Below are 16,725 nucleotides of genomic sequence, written 5' to 3'. Positions count from 1 at the left end.
AAATTACTTACAGGACTTTTTGCAATACAAAAAATTTGGAATACAACAGGTACACAAATAACTTGGTGGGATATCCACCATACATAACAGTAACCTTTTGGAAGACACAGTGAACAACATCACACAAAGACAGCACTGTCAGCACAAGGGATGACAAGGCTGATAGCTTGGTTTTTTGGCATGTTCCTTAATTCATCTCTTTCTATCTGATGCTTTCAGTCATGCAGTTCCCTAAGACTCTGAACATTACAAACTGATGCTGTGTTTTATTGTCAGTTATCTGCTTGGGGGTGTCCTTATAATTATGCCATGACCTTTCATCAATCATATTTAGTGATTTGTGCCTATTGACGTTTAAAATCTTAGTGATACTTTTTTCTTGAAATAATAACTGTTTTTGCTTCTTCAACAACTTCTTTTTTAGAAATCTCTGGCACTTTGAAAGAACATTATTTGTTTTAAAAGCCTAAATAATTGAAGATGATATACAGAATACATCTTCAACACCAAACTGGACAATATTAGGGAATTGTTAATGCTATCACAATATTTATAATCTATGTATATGCAACAAAGAACAATGAGTCACAACATTGTAACACATTGACAACAAATTGTCGAGAATGAGTATTTTCTGCAACATTGTCACATTAATGGTGACAATAAATGACTATACCAAGAAAGAAAATAGTTGCATACATTTTGCACTTGTTGTACCTTTCACTGTTGTGATTTTCTCTTTCCTTTGAACCGGAACTGGTTCTTCAGGAGTAAGCTTCTCAGCAACATCTAGCATTTTAAAATATGTTTCATATTTAGCAAAAGCTTATCAAAAACAAAAATGAAATTTATTTAAAGATTTACAGTCATGGAATCATAGAGTTATACAGCATGGAAACAGACCCGTTGGTCCAACTTGTCCATGCTGACTAAGTTTCTAAACTAAACCAGTCCCACTTGCCTCTGTTTGGCCCATATCCCTTTAAACCTTTCCTATTCATGTACCTGTTCAAACATCTTATAAGTGTTGTAATTATACCTGCTTCTATCACATCCTCTAACCCAAGCCTTGATGTTGCCCAGATCGTGCTGCACATGAACATGCACTGTTTAGGTATCATGGGAATCATGAATGGTGCTAAACATTGTGCAGTCATCAGCAATATCCCTGTGCTGATCTTATGATGGAGGAAAGGCTATTAATGAAACAGCTAAAGATGGTTGGGCCTCCTGAGGAACTCCTGCAGTGATGTCCATGACTGAGAAAATTAAATGTGAATAACCACATACAACTTCCTTTGTGTTTTCCAACCAGCACCGCATTATCTTTCAGTGATTCTAGTTTTGTTTGGACTCCTTGATGCCACTGAATGAAAGCTATTCAATGTAGGCAACAGGTAACAGACAACTATTAGGTAGCATCCTAACGTATCTTTCCTTGCAGTACATAGGTCGTACATCTAATCATCATGCTGTTTCTCACTAACAGCATTTGATAACACTTTAGATTCCACATATATTAACAACACACAGCTCTCATTTCTCAATCTCCCCGTTACATGAGATTTGCTTTTACTCTTGACCAATATTTGGTACCAACTGAGCAGAAATTGCCTTTAATTAAATATTAGGATGAGACTTGATTCCAGTCTTAAACATAGCCCCCACTGACTGATTCCATTCCCCACATTACCGGAGGTTGATCCTGACTGTTCAGAATCTGAGCAATCTACTTCACTTTGGTCTGAGGTTTTGATCCCATACCTTCTTCGTCATCATCTTTCTCCACATCTATAATATTGCCTGCTACCATATACCCCTTAGTCTGTTCATGCATTTGTTGTTGACAGACTCAACTATTCAATTACACTCCTTGTGAATCAATTTCCACCCTTTATAACCTTGAGCTCATCTAAAACCTGTCTGCTGGTGTCCAAACTTACAAGTCCCATTTCCCCATAACACCAGAGCTTACTGACCTACATGGGCACCTGATATAGCAGTGTGTATCGTCTACAAAATGCACTGCAAAATTCTTTCAATAGTACCTTCTCAATCTGTGGCCTCTATAACCTAGAAAGCCAAGGGCAGGAAGGCCACCAGCTTTAGTCATTGCTTATTGCACACACCCCAATGTCTCTGCCACCAACAATCTCTGCCAATTACACCTAATTGTTCACATTCATTGATTCACCTGACTTGCATATATTTAACATTGTTACAAACTTCCCACCCTCTACCAGCTATTCAAACCTGCCATCCTGTCTGATCCTGCAGTTCTGATGACAATAAGTGGTGGATTTCAATGAGGACGGTCTCAGTAAAACAAAGACATCTAACATATTGTTTGTCCTCAAGATTCCTCCCACTCTTGCTAAAAGCCTTTCTCCTGCTCTTCATGTTCCCTCTTACAGTAATTTGCTTTGCTTTGAGATATCTCTGTTCACCCTCCCTGCAATGGTCTGTTCAAGGGGAGGAAACCTACTGTATTCATGTTTTTGACTAGGTTGTTTATGCATAATGGAGGAGAAAGTGAGGTCTGCAGATGCTGGAGATCAAAGTTGAAACTTTATTGCTGGAACAGCACAGCAGGTCAGGCAGCATCCAGGGAACAGGAGATTCGACGTTTCGGGCACAGGCCCTTCTTCAGGAATGAGCAGAGAGTGTTCAGCAGGAGAAGATAAAAGGTAGGGAGGAAGGACTTGGAGGAGGGGCGTTGGAAATGTGATAGGTGGAAAGAGGTCAAGGTGAGGGTGATAGGTCGGAGTAGGATGGAGGCGGAGAGGTCAAGAAGAAGACTGCAGGTCAGGAAGGCGGTGCCGGGCTGGAGGGATCCGGCTGAGACAAGGTGGGGGGAGGGGGGATGAAGAAACTGGTGAAGTCCAAGTTCATCCCCTGCGGTTGGAGGGTTCCCAGTCGGAAGATAAGACGCTCCTCCTCCGACCGTCGGGTTGTTGTGGTTTGGCGGTGGATGAGTCCAATGACCTGCATATCCTCGGTGGAGTGGGAGGGGGAGTTGAAATGCTGTGCTACAGGTTGGTTGGGTTGGTTCGTCCGGGTGGCCCAGAGGTGCTCTCTGAATCGCTCCGCAAGTAGGCGGCCTATCTCCCCAATATAGAGGAGGCCACACCGGCTGCAGCGGATGCAGTAGATGATGTGGGTGGAGGTGCAGGTGAATCTGTGGCGGATATGGAAGTTTCCTTTGGGGCCTTGGAGAGAAGTGAGGGGGGAGGTGTGGGCGCAAGTGTTGCACCTCCTGCGGTTGCAAGGGAAGGTGCCGGGAGTGGAGGTTGGGTCGGTGGGGGGTGTGGATCTGACAAGGGAGTCGCGGAGGGAGTGGTCTCTACGGAAAGCTGATAGGGGAGGGGAGGGAAATATATCCTTGGTGCTGGGGTCTGTTTGGAGGTGGCGGAAGTGACGGCGGATGATGCGCTGTACATGGAGATTGGTGGGGTGGTAGGTGAGGACCAGTGGGGTTCTGTCCTGGTGGCGGTTGGAGGGGCGGGGCTCAAGGGCGGAGGAGCGGGAAGTGGAGGAGATGCGGTGGAGGGCACCGTCGACCACGTCGGGGGGAAATTGCGGTCCTTGAAGAAGGAGGCCATCTGTGTTGTACGTATTTTGAACTGATCCTCCTGGGAGCAGATGCGGCGGAGACGAAGGAATTGGGAGAATGGGATGGCGTTTTTACAGGGGGCAGGATGGGAGGAAGTGTTTATGCATAATTCCTGAAGTCCAGACAAAGTCCTTCAATCTGGAACTTTCCTCCCAAAATTGATTCTGCACAGCACAGGCAGTGGAAATCAGTCAGCAACTAACCTAAAGACAATTGCTGATCCCTTAATATGGTGCTGGAGCGAACACTCCTGCTTGCTGCTGAATGCTTGCTCAGTTTCATGATCATAAAAAAGGCTAGCTTTTGGTCAATGTGTCCCACACCAAATTCGCAAATCAATATTACATGCTGATGGATGTCACGATTGACCTAATCTCTATACTTCTGGAAGACATTCAGTGCATGTGATTCAGTGCTCAAGAAAAATAGTGGCAACATTGCTAGCAACAGAAGTGAGAGCATGTCACAGATACCATGTCAGAAGAATGATTGCACTCATAGAGCACATAAACTAAGCACAACGTGTCTAAACTTTTCAGTCCCTGTGTTCTAAAGTTTACCTAAGCTGAAACAACAGTATCAAAATTAATTCTTGCTTCTGCAAAAGAACAATACAATACAGAAGAAGAATGGTACAAACACATAAGCAAACAGTTTAACATACTGTGAAATACGATTAGTTAGCAGCAGAGCACTGGCAAATTGAAACTCCTAAGAAAGAGCAATACTTTACAAGATAATGGTAAGATGGGGACACTGTTTATCAAACGAATAATACTCATTTATAACAAACAGCTTCCTGTGTACCTTTAGCTGGAGGAACCTTCTCTTTCCGTACAATTGGTTTCTTTTCTTCAGGAACCTCAGCCACTTTAAGGAGTTTAATTTAGGAGAAAGAATATGAAAGATGTGCTCAGAACATTTCATCACAGAAATACACATAACATTAAACACACACAAGCCAATTAATACATTTGACAGCATACTATCTTGTTCCAGTCACACAATAATTTCTCATTTGGCATCATGGCTCTACTGTACATAAACTTATTCTCAACTAGCCTACAAGATTTTATTTGTAAATCTCCAAATGATCTATCTTTACCAGTAGCATCATGATTATGGGAAGCAGAAAACATATCTCTTCAACAACACTTCACATTCTTTGCGAAAACAGATGTGTTTCAAATTTAATGTGCAGCATAGGGATGGGCACTTTCAGCTTTAATCTCCAGAGGATGAAGTTTCAACCTCTAATGATTTCCTGTTGGCAATTAATTTGCTTGTTACGATTCCCAATCCCTTTCAAAAATGTTGTAAATTAAGAGATTCTAACATGATGGGATTATGAAGTTACCCCCTGTCCCAATCCCCAGGCTCCCTGGTCTTGGGTAAGACAGACCACTGATCAGGAAAGTGCCTGAGTGGAAAAGATGTGACAGGACTTCCCTAAAAGAAAGGTCATGGGCTGCTGCGTTTTCTTCCAATTGGGTGTGTCTCATTCAATGTGTCCACTAATCTCACAAACACATTTACAAAGTACAAGATGCAAGCAGCCACACTGCAAACAGACATACACAGACACCTCACTGATACAGGCTCCACATTGCCTTATTTCAAGAAGACCTCAGAATTATATGCCAATCAAGGACTCAATTGGGCATTGGTGGGTCTTCCCCAGGGTGAAGGACCTTGGGGCTACAGATACTGCCCCTTAGAGCTGCTAGCCACAGGAAGGCTCAACAGTGCCATATGGATTCGTGGCTGCAGCCAGCATTACACCCATCAGAGGCCAGGCCCAGGAAATGTGTGATTTATAGCAGGATGGAGTATCACAGATTAGGGGGAAGGGGGTAGCTGCAAGGGCAGAAGGAGATTAATTCTGGCAGACATCCATCATTCTTCATGCAGTGTCCCTTAATTAAGCACTATGCTTTGGAATGAGATACAGAAGAAGAATGGTACAAACACATAAGCAAACAGTTTAACATACTGTAAAGTAAGACTAGCTAGTAGCAGAGCACTGGAAAATTGAAACTTCTAAGAAAGAGCAATACTTTACAAGATAATGGTAAGATGGGGACACTGTTTATCAAATGAATAATACTCATTTATAACAAACAGCTTCCTTTGTACCTTTAGCTGGAGGAACCTTCCCTTTCCGTACAATTGGTTTCTTTTCTTCAGGAGGAGGCTCAGGAACCTTGGCCACTTTAAGGAGTTTAATTTTGGACAAAGAATATGAAAGACTTGCGCTCAGAACATTTCATCACAGAAATACACATGACATTAAAACAAACGTGCCGATTAATACATTTGACAGCGTACTATCTTGTTCCAGTCACACAATAATTTCTAATTTTGCATCATGGCTCTACTGTACATACATTTATTCTCAACTAGCCTACAAGATTTTATTTGTAAATCTCCAAATGATCTATCATTACCAGTAGCACCACGAATATGACTTTTAATTAACAATTTTCATTCACCATAAGCAGCATATTTATGTTTTTGATTAGACATGTCAGTAACTAATAAACTACCATGCTGGGAAGTAGAAAAACATATTTCTTTCTATGACTCTATAGCAAACGTGTTTTGAACTCAATGTGCAGCATGGGAATGGGCAGTCTCAGCCTTGATCTCCAGATCTGAAGATATCCTGTTGGCAACTAAGTTGCTTGTTACAATTCCCAATCCCTTTCAAAAATGTTGTAAATTAAGAGATTCAAACATGATGGGATTATGAAGTCACCTCTTGCCCCACCCCTTCCATGGTCTTGGGAAAAACAGACCACTGATCAGGAAAGTACCTGAGTGATTAGATTAGATTCCCACTGTATGGAAACAGGCCCTTCAGCCAACAAGTCCACACCGACCCTCCGAAGAGTAACCCACCCAGACCCATTCATTTACACCATATTTATCCCTGACTAATACACCTAACAGTATGGGCAATTTAGCATGGCGAATTCACCTGACCTGCACATCTTTGTGAATGTGGGAGGAAACCCACACAGACACAGGGAGAATGTGCAAACTTTACACAGATAGTTGGCCGAGGAGGGAATTGAACCCACGTCCCTGGTGCTGTGAGGCAGCACTGCTAACCACTGAGCCACCATGCTGCCCAAGTGGAACAGGTGTGACAGGACTTCCCTGAAGGAAGGAAATGGGCTGCTGCATCTTCTTCCAATTTGGTGTGTCACATTCAATGAGTCCATTAATCTCACAAGCAAACAAAATTATAAAGTACAAGATGTGGCAGCCACATTGCAGACAGACATACACAGACACCTTATTTATGCAGGTTCCACATTGCCTTATTTCAGGAAGACCTACAGAATTGTATGCCAATCAGGGACTCACCTGGACAGTGCTGGATCTTCCCCAGGGTGAAGGTCTTTGGGGCTACAGATACGACCCTATGGAGCTGCTAGCCATAGAAAGGCTCAACAGTGCCATCTGGAGTGGTGGCTGCAGCCAGTATTACACCCATTAGAGGCCATAAGCAGGAAATGTGTGATTTATAGCATGATGGGGTTTGGAGGATGGGGTGTCACAGACTAGGGAGAAGAAGGGTAGATGCAAATGCAGAGGGAAATTAATTCTGGCAAGCCTCCACCCTTCTTCATGCAGTGCCCCTCAATCAAGCACTATGCCTTTGAAAGAGGGATTTTCCCTTCCCACCATCGCTGCAACCCCAAAGCTAGCTAGAAAGGGTTTTGTGTTCCTGCAGATATTATAAAACAATCTATTACACAGCTCTGGAGCAGGTAGGATTTCAACCTGGGGCTCCTGGCTCAGAAGTATAAACAATACCATTGCACTACTTTTGGTTCTTGCAAGGCAAGACCCCTGCCCACTGCTGGATGAATACCAGCAGCAGGGGATGGGGACATAAATCACACATAAACATCTCATTGGTGGTGGTGTGGGAAAATTATTAAAATGCCTTCCTGCCATATACCTAATAGGAGCAAAGGCAGGAAGCTGACAGGGTCCCTACGTGCCCGATTAAATGGTCCCCTGCCAACTAACCCATTGGGGGAGGGGCCCAATAGAGACAAATACCATTGGCACCTGGCTCTTGCATGATTTAAAATATCATTTTAAAAATATACTAAGAATATTCCCATACCTTTCTCTGGAAGAACTATTTCCTTTCTTGAAACTGTAACTTGTTCAACTTCCTCAACAACATGCTTTGGAGGCTCTTTAAAGAATATGTTCAATTTTAGATAAAGCACATTTAAGAAACGTAACTTAAATATTTTAAAAAGGAAACAAAACATATGGACCATGAGCATACATTACAAACAATTAGACCACAACGTACAGATATGTGATACAAAATTATACTAAGATGTGATAGATGTATAACAATAATGACCAATCTATGAGTTGAAAGTCCAATACAAATACATATGCTTGAAAATTCGTTAGTTATTGTTAATATGTTTGGAATGGGATTGATGAAATGTGACATTGCACAAAATGTTGTTGGATGTGCATCAGGTCCTCTGAATAGTTCCAGCAAAAATATAGCCACAGGAAATTAAATCTAAATATTGGATCTGTTCATTCTGTCAGTTTTCAAAGCAAATGAAAATATTACAGTCATGGTAGCAGGTAACAAAAGTACAACTGGAGAGCCTACAATGGAAATAATTTCAGGGCTGACTTTAGATTGTCATATCTATGGAACTGGCTCCATTCATCAAAGAACATTGATAAAAGAGGTTGGAAACAAAGTTTTTGAATTGCTACCTTCTTGCCTGTCTATGCAATGTAAAGATTATTACTGAACATTATTAGTGAGGATTATTACTGAAGATTATTAGTGATTATTATTAGTCCTGATTAAGAGCAAATCCAAACTACTTTAGATTAGATTAGATTAGATTACTTACAGTGTGGAAACAGGCCCTTCGGCCCAACAAGTCCACACCGACCCGCCGAAGCGCAACCCACCCATTTCCCTACATTTACCCCTTTACCTAACACTACGGGCAATTTAGCATGACCAATTCATTGGACCTGCATATCCTTGGACTGTGGGAGGAAACCGGAGCACCCGGAAGAAATCCACGCAGACACGGGGAGAATGTGCAAACTCCACACAGTCAGTCGCCTGAGTCGGGAATTGAACCCGGGTCTCTGGCGCTGTGAGGCACTGTGTCACCGTGCCACCCACTGTGTCGCCGTGCCGCCCACTGTGCCACCGTGCCGCCCACTGTGCCACCGTGCCGCCCACTTCACTTGCACAAAATAATTAAAAACTGTACATTATTAAATTAGTTTGAATAAGTATAAACAAACGTTTGACAATTTTCAAATTTTAAACATATCATTAAAAAACCCTAATAGTTTTATACACAAATAAGAACAATTATGAAGAATTACAACAATTTTGATCAAGTGTATCAACTCAAAAACATTCTACAAAAATAAAGAATAAGCAAAACTAAATACAGCAAGGTGGTACTTGTTGTGAGTAAACACAATGAAGACAGATAAGATCCACAGGACACACAGGATACTTTGTGAACAAAATGCAAGCTCTTTGTACCTTTCCGTGGAACTGCTTCCTGTTCAATAGAAATCCAAGTGGGAGCAGCTGGTTCAGGTACTTTCTCAGATACAGATATTTTGCCAACTCCAGACACTTCAAAGACATTATTGTTATTGTAGACTATAACAATTAACAAAAGACATTTACATATATTTAACAAACTCTATTAACAAAGATTCCGTGGTCTCACATCTGAAAACACTACCATATTTTACAAGAAATTGCACATCAGTTGGATATTGGCAAGGTAGGTAACAAATTATGAAATGATTATATTTTTGAGTTCAAACTATTTTCAAATGGTTCCTTCACATTTCCAAGCTGCACTATGTTTATTCTGCATTTGGTGTACACTAAGTAGATGAAATATATTTAGTATTTTTAAAAAAAACGTGTGCGGCTAATGTTAATGTTTCATTTTGGCTACAGTGTGAGCAGGAAAGGCACAAGGAAAAGTTCAAAGGAAGGACAGGAAAACCTACCCAACATATTAAGAAAAGGCTTGACCCTGATCTGGGACCAGAACAAACAAATACTAACAAAAGACGTTCAAAGAAAATGCGAGACTGGACCACTTGCTCAACAGATATATGTTAGTACTACAGAAAATTTGACAACACAGCTCAGGTTTTGAAAACTCATACGCTTGCCAGTTAAAAAGGGTCTTGGCTAATTAGTGTCAATATCAAAATAAAACTAATTTAAACAGAATGACATTTTAATCTCTTTTGAAAATCTTAAACAAAATGTGATTTACCAAGTAAGATTTTCCTGAATTTTTACTCAAATTTTGAAACACTAAAACACAAGTTAACTGACTAGAATCAGACTTCTACAAGTAAATCAAAGTTTGCTCTATAACATTGAGTCCAAGACAAACACATACATACAAAAAGGGCTGGAATTTATGCCACAGTTAAGCAAAGATATGAATTCAAAAAGATGGTGAAGTGCATTTTAGCACTACAAAATAAAAGAACAATTACATGCAAGGAATTATTTAAAAGAAAAGATGTTTAAGGATAAATTGATAGTAGCACAAAACGCTCACTAGTTCAGAAACACAAGATTTGTACCTTCTTTTAAATAAACTTCCTCTTCAACATCAATGTATTCAGTAATCTCCTCAGGAGCTGTGGGAACTTTAAAAAAAAAATGATGTTACACCATTTCTGCTTTGGTTAAAAAAAAAAGCACATTTAAGAAATTTGAATGAAGGCTTATAATGTGTTGATCCTGTTTCAGTGATATGATCACATAAAAAGCACCAAATTTGGGTAAATGTATATTTCCTTCTTAAAGTGTGGGTAATGTTGTATGCAATTCTTTGAATGCCAGTTGCTTTCAGAGATCTCACCTGAATATTTATGTTTTCTAAAAGCTTAGATAACAATTTTTGGCTAGGTATTTAATTGAGATAACATAATTCTGTCTGTACCTTTCCAGTGCGTGTATTCATCTTCCTCGAATATTGTGTACGAAATGTCTTCACTGATCTCATATTTTTCAGCAACTTCAAAAGATTGATTTTATATTAGTTTACAATCAATAATTTTCATATATAATATTTGAGACAGAACTGTATATTTTTAAAACATAAAACAAGAAAATTCTAAATTTATTAAAATAATTTCAACAAAAACACTAACGTGTTCCACTTTTCTATTTGTGCTGGGTTTTTTGACAATACATTGTTCAATATGTGCACTGATTTCTTAATTGAGCAACTGACTTAAGGGAGCATGACAATGAAATTAAACAAAGTTAACACTGATGAAGATACAAATATAGTCACAAGCCAGTGTTACACAGTCATTTTCAACATCGCTAGGGCAGCACGGTGGCACAGTGGTTAGCACTGTTCCCTCACAGTGCCAGAGACCTGGGTTCAATTCCCGCCTCAGGCGACTGACAGTGTGGAGTTTGCACGTTCTCCCCGTGTCTGCGTGGGTTTCCTCCGGGTGCTCCGGTTTCCTCCCACAGTCCAAAGATGTGCAGGTTAGGTGAATTGGCCATGCTAAATTTCCCGTAGTGTGAGGTAAGGGGTAAATGTAGGGGTTTGGGTGGGTTGCGCTTCGGCGGGTCGGTGTGGACTTGTTGGGCCGAAGGGCCTGTTTCCACATTGTAATGTAATCTAATCTAATCTCTTCAAAGTTAGTTTGCTTAATAACATTAAGATCCCGTTTAAAGTATTCCCAAAATGAACTAACATAAATAGTTAAAAAAGGGCTTAATCACTTGGATATGATAAATTTACACAACTGATTAATTATCTTGACTGTCAGAAAATGGATATCAGACTTTACTGCTATCACAGTAAATTGTACTCTGATTGGAATTTATTATTAGTGAGCCAGTATGAGGTTTCAATCTGCGTTACCATTCTAAAAGAAATTAACTGATCCAGATTTAACAGGCTGCTGAGCAATACAATCAGTCAAAAGATTACAAGCAGAAAGGAGAAATCAATGCATGCCATCTTCAACTTCTAGTTAAAATATGAAAGATGTGTCACCAGTATCTGGGTGATTCTTCATGGAAAAACAGCTATTGGAAACAGGCTGGGGTGCCTTGGATATTGCAATCAATAAATTAATGTCTTTAAAAACCCCAACGTTCTACTCCGTTTTGAAAGGTTTAAAGTGGCCTCGCCAGCAGTCCTTAAAAGTGCTAGTGACAGCACTTGAAGAAAAGGTCTGATGGTTCTTTACTGGAAATAATTGCAAGCTGAAAATAAATTGAAGCCTGTAGAATTTTCCCAGCTTTGATCTTTTATTGGGTGTAGCAGCTGACTGGTTTTAAGCAGATGAGACGTAGGGCCCAAAGTCAGGCAAGCCTTCATTATCAGATGCCAGTATAGCTGCCACACTTTCTAGCATTGCATTTTCCCCTTAACAGGTTCAAAATCAGGCTTTCAATAAATGAGTGGCAAAGAAAATTGTCTTATATGAAATAAATATTGCAGTGTGATCTTGGATAGAAAGATACATAATTTAAATAACAAAAATATCAGTGAGAACTGAGGAAGTAAAAATAATTGGGAGAAAGGAAGACAAAGGTACAGAGGAGGTGTAATGTTGAAAACGTTTAAATTTTGTGATGATACAATGATGCTTGCAAGCCATGAGGTTGATTTTTAATGTCTAAGCAGTGGTGGAAAATCCACATTCGTAGATTTGTCACTGGTTATCTGATTTTTAATATTCCCTTCTTTTCCTTTAAAGCCAATGAGAAGGAAAACTGAGCATGGTGTAAAATAGGTAGCCAATATATTACCTCTAGTTTTCCATCACACACAAAAGGAAAGGATGCAAGAATAGTTATTGCAAATATTTCTACAACAGCAAATCCTTTATGCAAACATTCTTTCTGTTGAAACATTATGCTCTAAATATTACTATGCATTTTGATATAGGGTAACCATGCTTCCCAATGATACAAGTGAAATTTTGCAGATGGTTTCATTGCAATGGTACAACATGTTAAAATTATATGGCCATAACACGTTTCAATTATATTGAAAACAAAAATGGTGGAAGTACACAGCCGATCTGACAGTATCTGTTTCTGAATCCTGCCAGCCAGCTGAAATGTGATCAGAAGCTTGGAAGTGTGTGGTGCAGCGAATTAATGCCAGAAAGTGGGTTGTCACCCAATTAAGGCTAGTGAATAGGCTACCAAAGCTGGAAGACCTCTCAGAAGTTTTCTAGCTTGCTACTCTGCACAGGGCAGTGCATAGCCAGTATACCACCCAGGGTCTATGCCTGTCTGTAACCACTGGCTTCAAGCAATCTCCTGCAATTAAACTGGCCCCACTATCCATGAGATACTGGAGGCCAACGGGAAAATTCCACTGTGTAGACGTACAGTCCTGCTGCTGCTGATTATTCAGTGACTACAAAATAGCACTGTTGCAGGACAACGCCAGTGAATTGGCCAGCACAGGTATTTTCAATATCCCACCACTGCCTCCATTCCCAGCTGACTGGCAGGCGATTGTTAACATCTTGGAAGCCAGATCAGCAAAAGTACAGAGTCTCTGAAGAAATGCTGTGAACACAATTCTCTCAGCTGGATATTTTTGAAACTCATAAGTTGCATTGTTCATAAGGGATTCAATATACCAGCGTATATTGAAAAAGCAAACCCTTCCACATACACAATGTCCTAGTTCTGGGAGCTGCTGAAAATATTTGTGTTGGCTGTGAAAGCCAGTATGCCAGTTAAGACAGCATATAATTACCTACATAAATGTGACAATTAATTACCTGTCAGCTAAGGGTAGCTAAGTGGTTAGCACTACTGCCTCACAGCATCAAGGTCCCAGGTTCAATTCCAGCCTCGGGCGACTGTCTGTGTGGAGTTTACACATTCTCCCCGTGCCTGTGTGGGTTTCCTCCGGGTGCTCCGGTTTCCTCCCACAGTCCAAAGATGCGCAGGTCAGGTGAATCGGCCATGCTAAATTGCCCATAGTGTTAGGTGCATTAGTCAGAGGGAAATGAGTCTGGGTGGGGTACTCTTCGGAGGGTCGGTGTGGACTTGTTGGGCTGAAGGGCCTGTTTCCACACTGTAGAGAATCTAATCCAAGAGATCCCTACTCACATGTAAACTTTTTATTTTATTCATTTGTGGGATGAGGGTGTCGCTAGCTTTGCCAGCATTTATTTCCCACTCTAATTGCACAAAGGGAAGTTATGAGTCAACCACATTGCTGTGGGTCTGGAGTCACATATAGGCCAGACCATGTACGGATTAGTGAACCAGGTGGGTTTTTCCAACAATCGACAATGAATTCATGGTCATCTTTAGACTCTTAATTCCCAATATTTATTGAATTCAAATTCTACTATCTGTCATGGCAGGATTCGAACCTGGGTCCCTTGGACATTACTTGGGTCTCTTGATTAACAGTCCAGTGACAATACCACCAGGCCAATGCCTCCCCAAAATACAAAAACAGATTGGATAATGTTAGAATTTCCAACCTGGTATCACCTTTGCAGATTTTAACTCCCTTCTGAAACTTATGCTCCCCACTGTCTGTTGAGAATCGACCCATAAATTCTGTTTCTCTCCTCACAGATACTGCCAGATCCAGCATATTTTCAGATTTCTACCATCACAATATGTTGTATTTGCAAGTTTCAAGTACTTTCAGAATGCTGAAGTATCTAAAATTTAGCCCTTATAAAAAGACAAGTTACCTATTTCTTCTGCCCATTCTTTTTCTGAAATATAGAAAGAATAAAAAAATGTAAATAACAAAATACTTCCAAGAATTCAAGTAAAATGTGTTTTTTATAGCTTACTGAACAGATCACAAAGCGAGACAAAGGACACAAAGGAACTTCAAAACTTCAGCTGAAAATTTTGCACAAGAATCCAAAATGTCGTTTTGACAAATAAACAATAATTGATTAAACTTTTACTTTGGAAGGAAAATTTCATGCATTCTCCAATTAAACCAAGACTTCTTTGATAATACATTCTTAAATTGCTCTCTTATCTCTAAATGATTGCGTTTTGATGCAGGAATTCTAATGTCAATGACATCTAAACAATACAAAAGAGTGCTAATTAATTTTTCATCTTTCACTCCTCTTGTGCTACTATTGGATTGAATAATTTAATACAAGAAATGAAATGAAATTTGTAACTGGTATTTTATGTTTAAATATTTGACTTTATTATGAAAAAAATTGAACAATAATATTAACACAGCATTGACTAACTGTCGTGCTAGGAGCACGTTTTAAATTATTGATCACAGGCTATCTTATGTGCACGGTTTTAAAGTCCAAATTAAAGAAATACAAATAAATACTTGCTTTTAGATTAGATTAGATTAGATTACATTACATTACATTACATTACATTACAGTGTGGAAACAGGCCCTTCGTCCCAACAAGTCCACACCGACCCGCCGAAGCGCAACCCACCCATACCCCTACATTTACCCCTTACCTAACACTACGGGCAATTTAGCATGGCCAATTCACCTGACCTGCACATCTTTGGACTGTGGGAGGAAACCGGAGCACCCGGAGGAAACCCACGCAGACACGGGGAAAACGTGCAAACTCCACACTGTCAGTCGCCTGAGGCGGGAATTGAACACGGGTCTCCAGCGCTGTGAGGCAGCAGTGCTAACCACTGTGGGTGCTAACCAGTGCTAACCATTGTGGGTGGCACGGTGGCACAGTGGTTGTGGGTGGCACGGTGGGTGCCACCGTGCCACCCACAACCACTGTGCCACCGTGCCACCCACAACCACTGTGCCACCGTGCCGCCCACCACAAGTAAAAATACTTGTAATTAAAGTTATTTGCCATTGTTAATTTTTGTTAAGTTATGATTTTTTTTATTTACTGAAGATAAAAACATTTAGATCTGCTTATATATTATGATAATATTAAGGAAAATCTAAGAACTAGAATATTAGATTATTTAAAAACAGATTACCCACCAGGTTTCCTGGGTTTCAAGATGATTTCTGTAAAGAACAGATTTTACCATGAGTGAAAATGAATAAAGTCATGAATTGAATGTTTTAGTTTTATTTAAAAGCTGCATTAAATTAATATGCACCTACCTTGGCTTGAAACATAAAGTTCCGCTGTACTTTTAGCTTCACCTCTTGGCTCAAGTTGAGCAATAACTGAGTAAACCCCTGGAAAATATAATTGTATACTCCTGTTTTTGCCTATGTTTTATTTGAAATTTGCATAACACACTTTTCACAGTACAGTTTGTCCCTCCATGATCTGACAGCCTCAGGAAGGGCCGTTACTGGACCACAGAATTTGCTGGACCACATTCGGGTTAGGACGGGAGGTTTTTTCTTAAAATATGCTTAAAAAGTGGCATGTGGCATAAAGTGAGTTGAAAAGCACTTATTTTAGAGAATGTTGACAATCTCTTTACCAACTGATGCAATTGTGGAAACTGGAAAATTTGCGGGTCCTGCAGAAAGATGGAAATACTGCAGCATTTGCAGCGGAAGACTGTGTCAGATCACAGAGTTTGTCGGGTCAGACCAGAGAACAACTTGTACTCACAGCACAGAATCAGGCCAATCAGGGCAAAAGATATTTGCCAGTGTCTATGTTCCAGATGAGGCTCTTCCCTCTCTGCGTTATTTCATTTTATCAATATACCTTTCTGTTTTTATCACCCCCCATTTATTTACTATATTTATACTATTTATCCCAAATATTTCTCTGGAGCAAGTTAAATAATCTAACTATGCTGAATAAAGATATTTCTCCAGAACTACTTATTAGTGATTATCTTGCACTTATGGTCCCTGGATTTGTCTACCCCATAATTGGAACATTTTATTTTAATCTATTCAATATAATGCTCGCATTTTTAAAGACTTCTACCACGTCACCTTTCAGCTTTTTCCATTGCTAGCACACTTTTTGTCCTACACTGATAAGCTATAAGTTCATGTTGGGAAATTTTCTGTGCCCTTCGCCAGTGCTCCTCTATCCTTATTCATAAATTAGGGCTGAATTTTAAAAGCGGGGA

At 40.1% G+C, this 16,725-nt stretch overlaps 1 protein-coding gene across 4 annotated transcripts in view; it reads right to left on the bottom strand.

Moving 5' to 3' along the window:
- The window catches only part of LOC122551920 (titin), a 348,465-nt gene that overhangs the window by 178,511 nt on the left and 153,229 nt on the right, over positions 1 to 16,725 (bottom strand). For all 4 annotated transcript variants that reach the window (XM_087988975.1, XM_087988977.1, XM_087988978.1 and 1 more), the window contains 10 exons: positions 15,785 to 15,862; positions 15,659 to 15,685; positions 14,396 to 14,419; positions 10,630 to 10,704; positions 10,268 to 10,333; positions 9,189 to 9,284; positions 7,758 to 7,832; positions 5,750 to 5,824; positions 4,421 to 4,483; positions 718 to 789 (listed from right to left, as the gene is read on the bottom strand). In XM_087988975.1, coding sequence (XP_087845101.1) covers positions 718 to 789; positions 4,421 to 4,483; positions 5,750 to 5,824; positions 7,758 to 7,832; positions 9,189 to 9,284; positions 10,268 to 10,333; positions 10,630 to 10,704; positions 14,396 to 14,419; positions 15,659 to 15,685; positions 15,785 to 15,862 — 651 coding nt within the window. The remainder of the gene's footprint in view (positions 1 to 717; positions 790 to 4,420; positions 4,484 to 5,749; positions 5,825 to 7,757; positions 7,833 to 9,188; positions 9,285 to 10,267; positions 10,334 to 10,629; positions 10,705 to 14,395; positions 14,420 to 15,658; positions 15,686 to 15,784; positions 15,863 to 16,725) is intronic.

This window comes from Chiloscyllium plagiosum, unplaced genomic scaffold (assembly GCF_037043375.1).
Source record: "Chiloscyllium plagiosum isolate Xiang-an unplaced genomic scaffold, Cpla_swu_hap1 HiC_scaffold_7, whole genome shotgun sequence".
Lineage (NCBI taxonomy): Eukaryota > Metazoa > Chordata > Chondrichthyes > Orectolobiformes > Hemiscylliidae > Chiloscyllium > Chiloscyllium plagiosum.
Note: the sequence above shows the minus strand (reverse complement) of the source record. Positions and strands in the feature narration are given on the sequence as shown.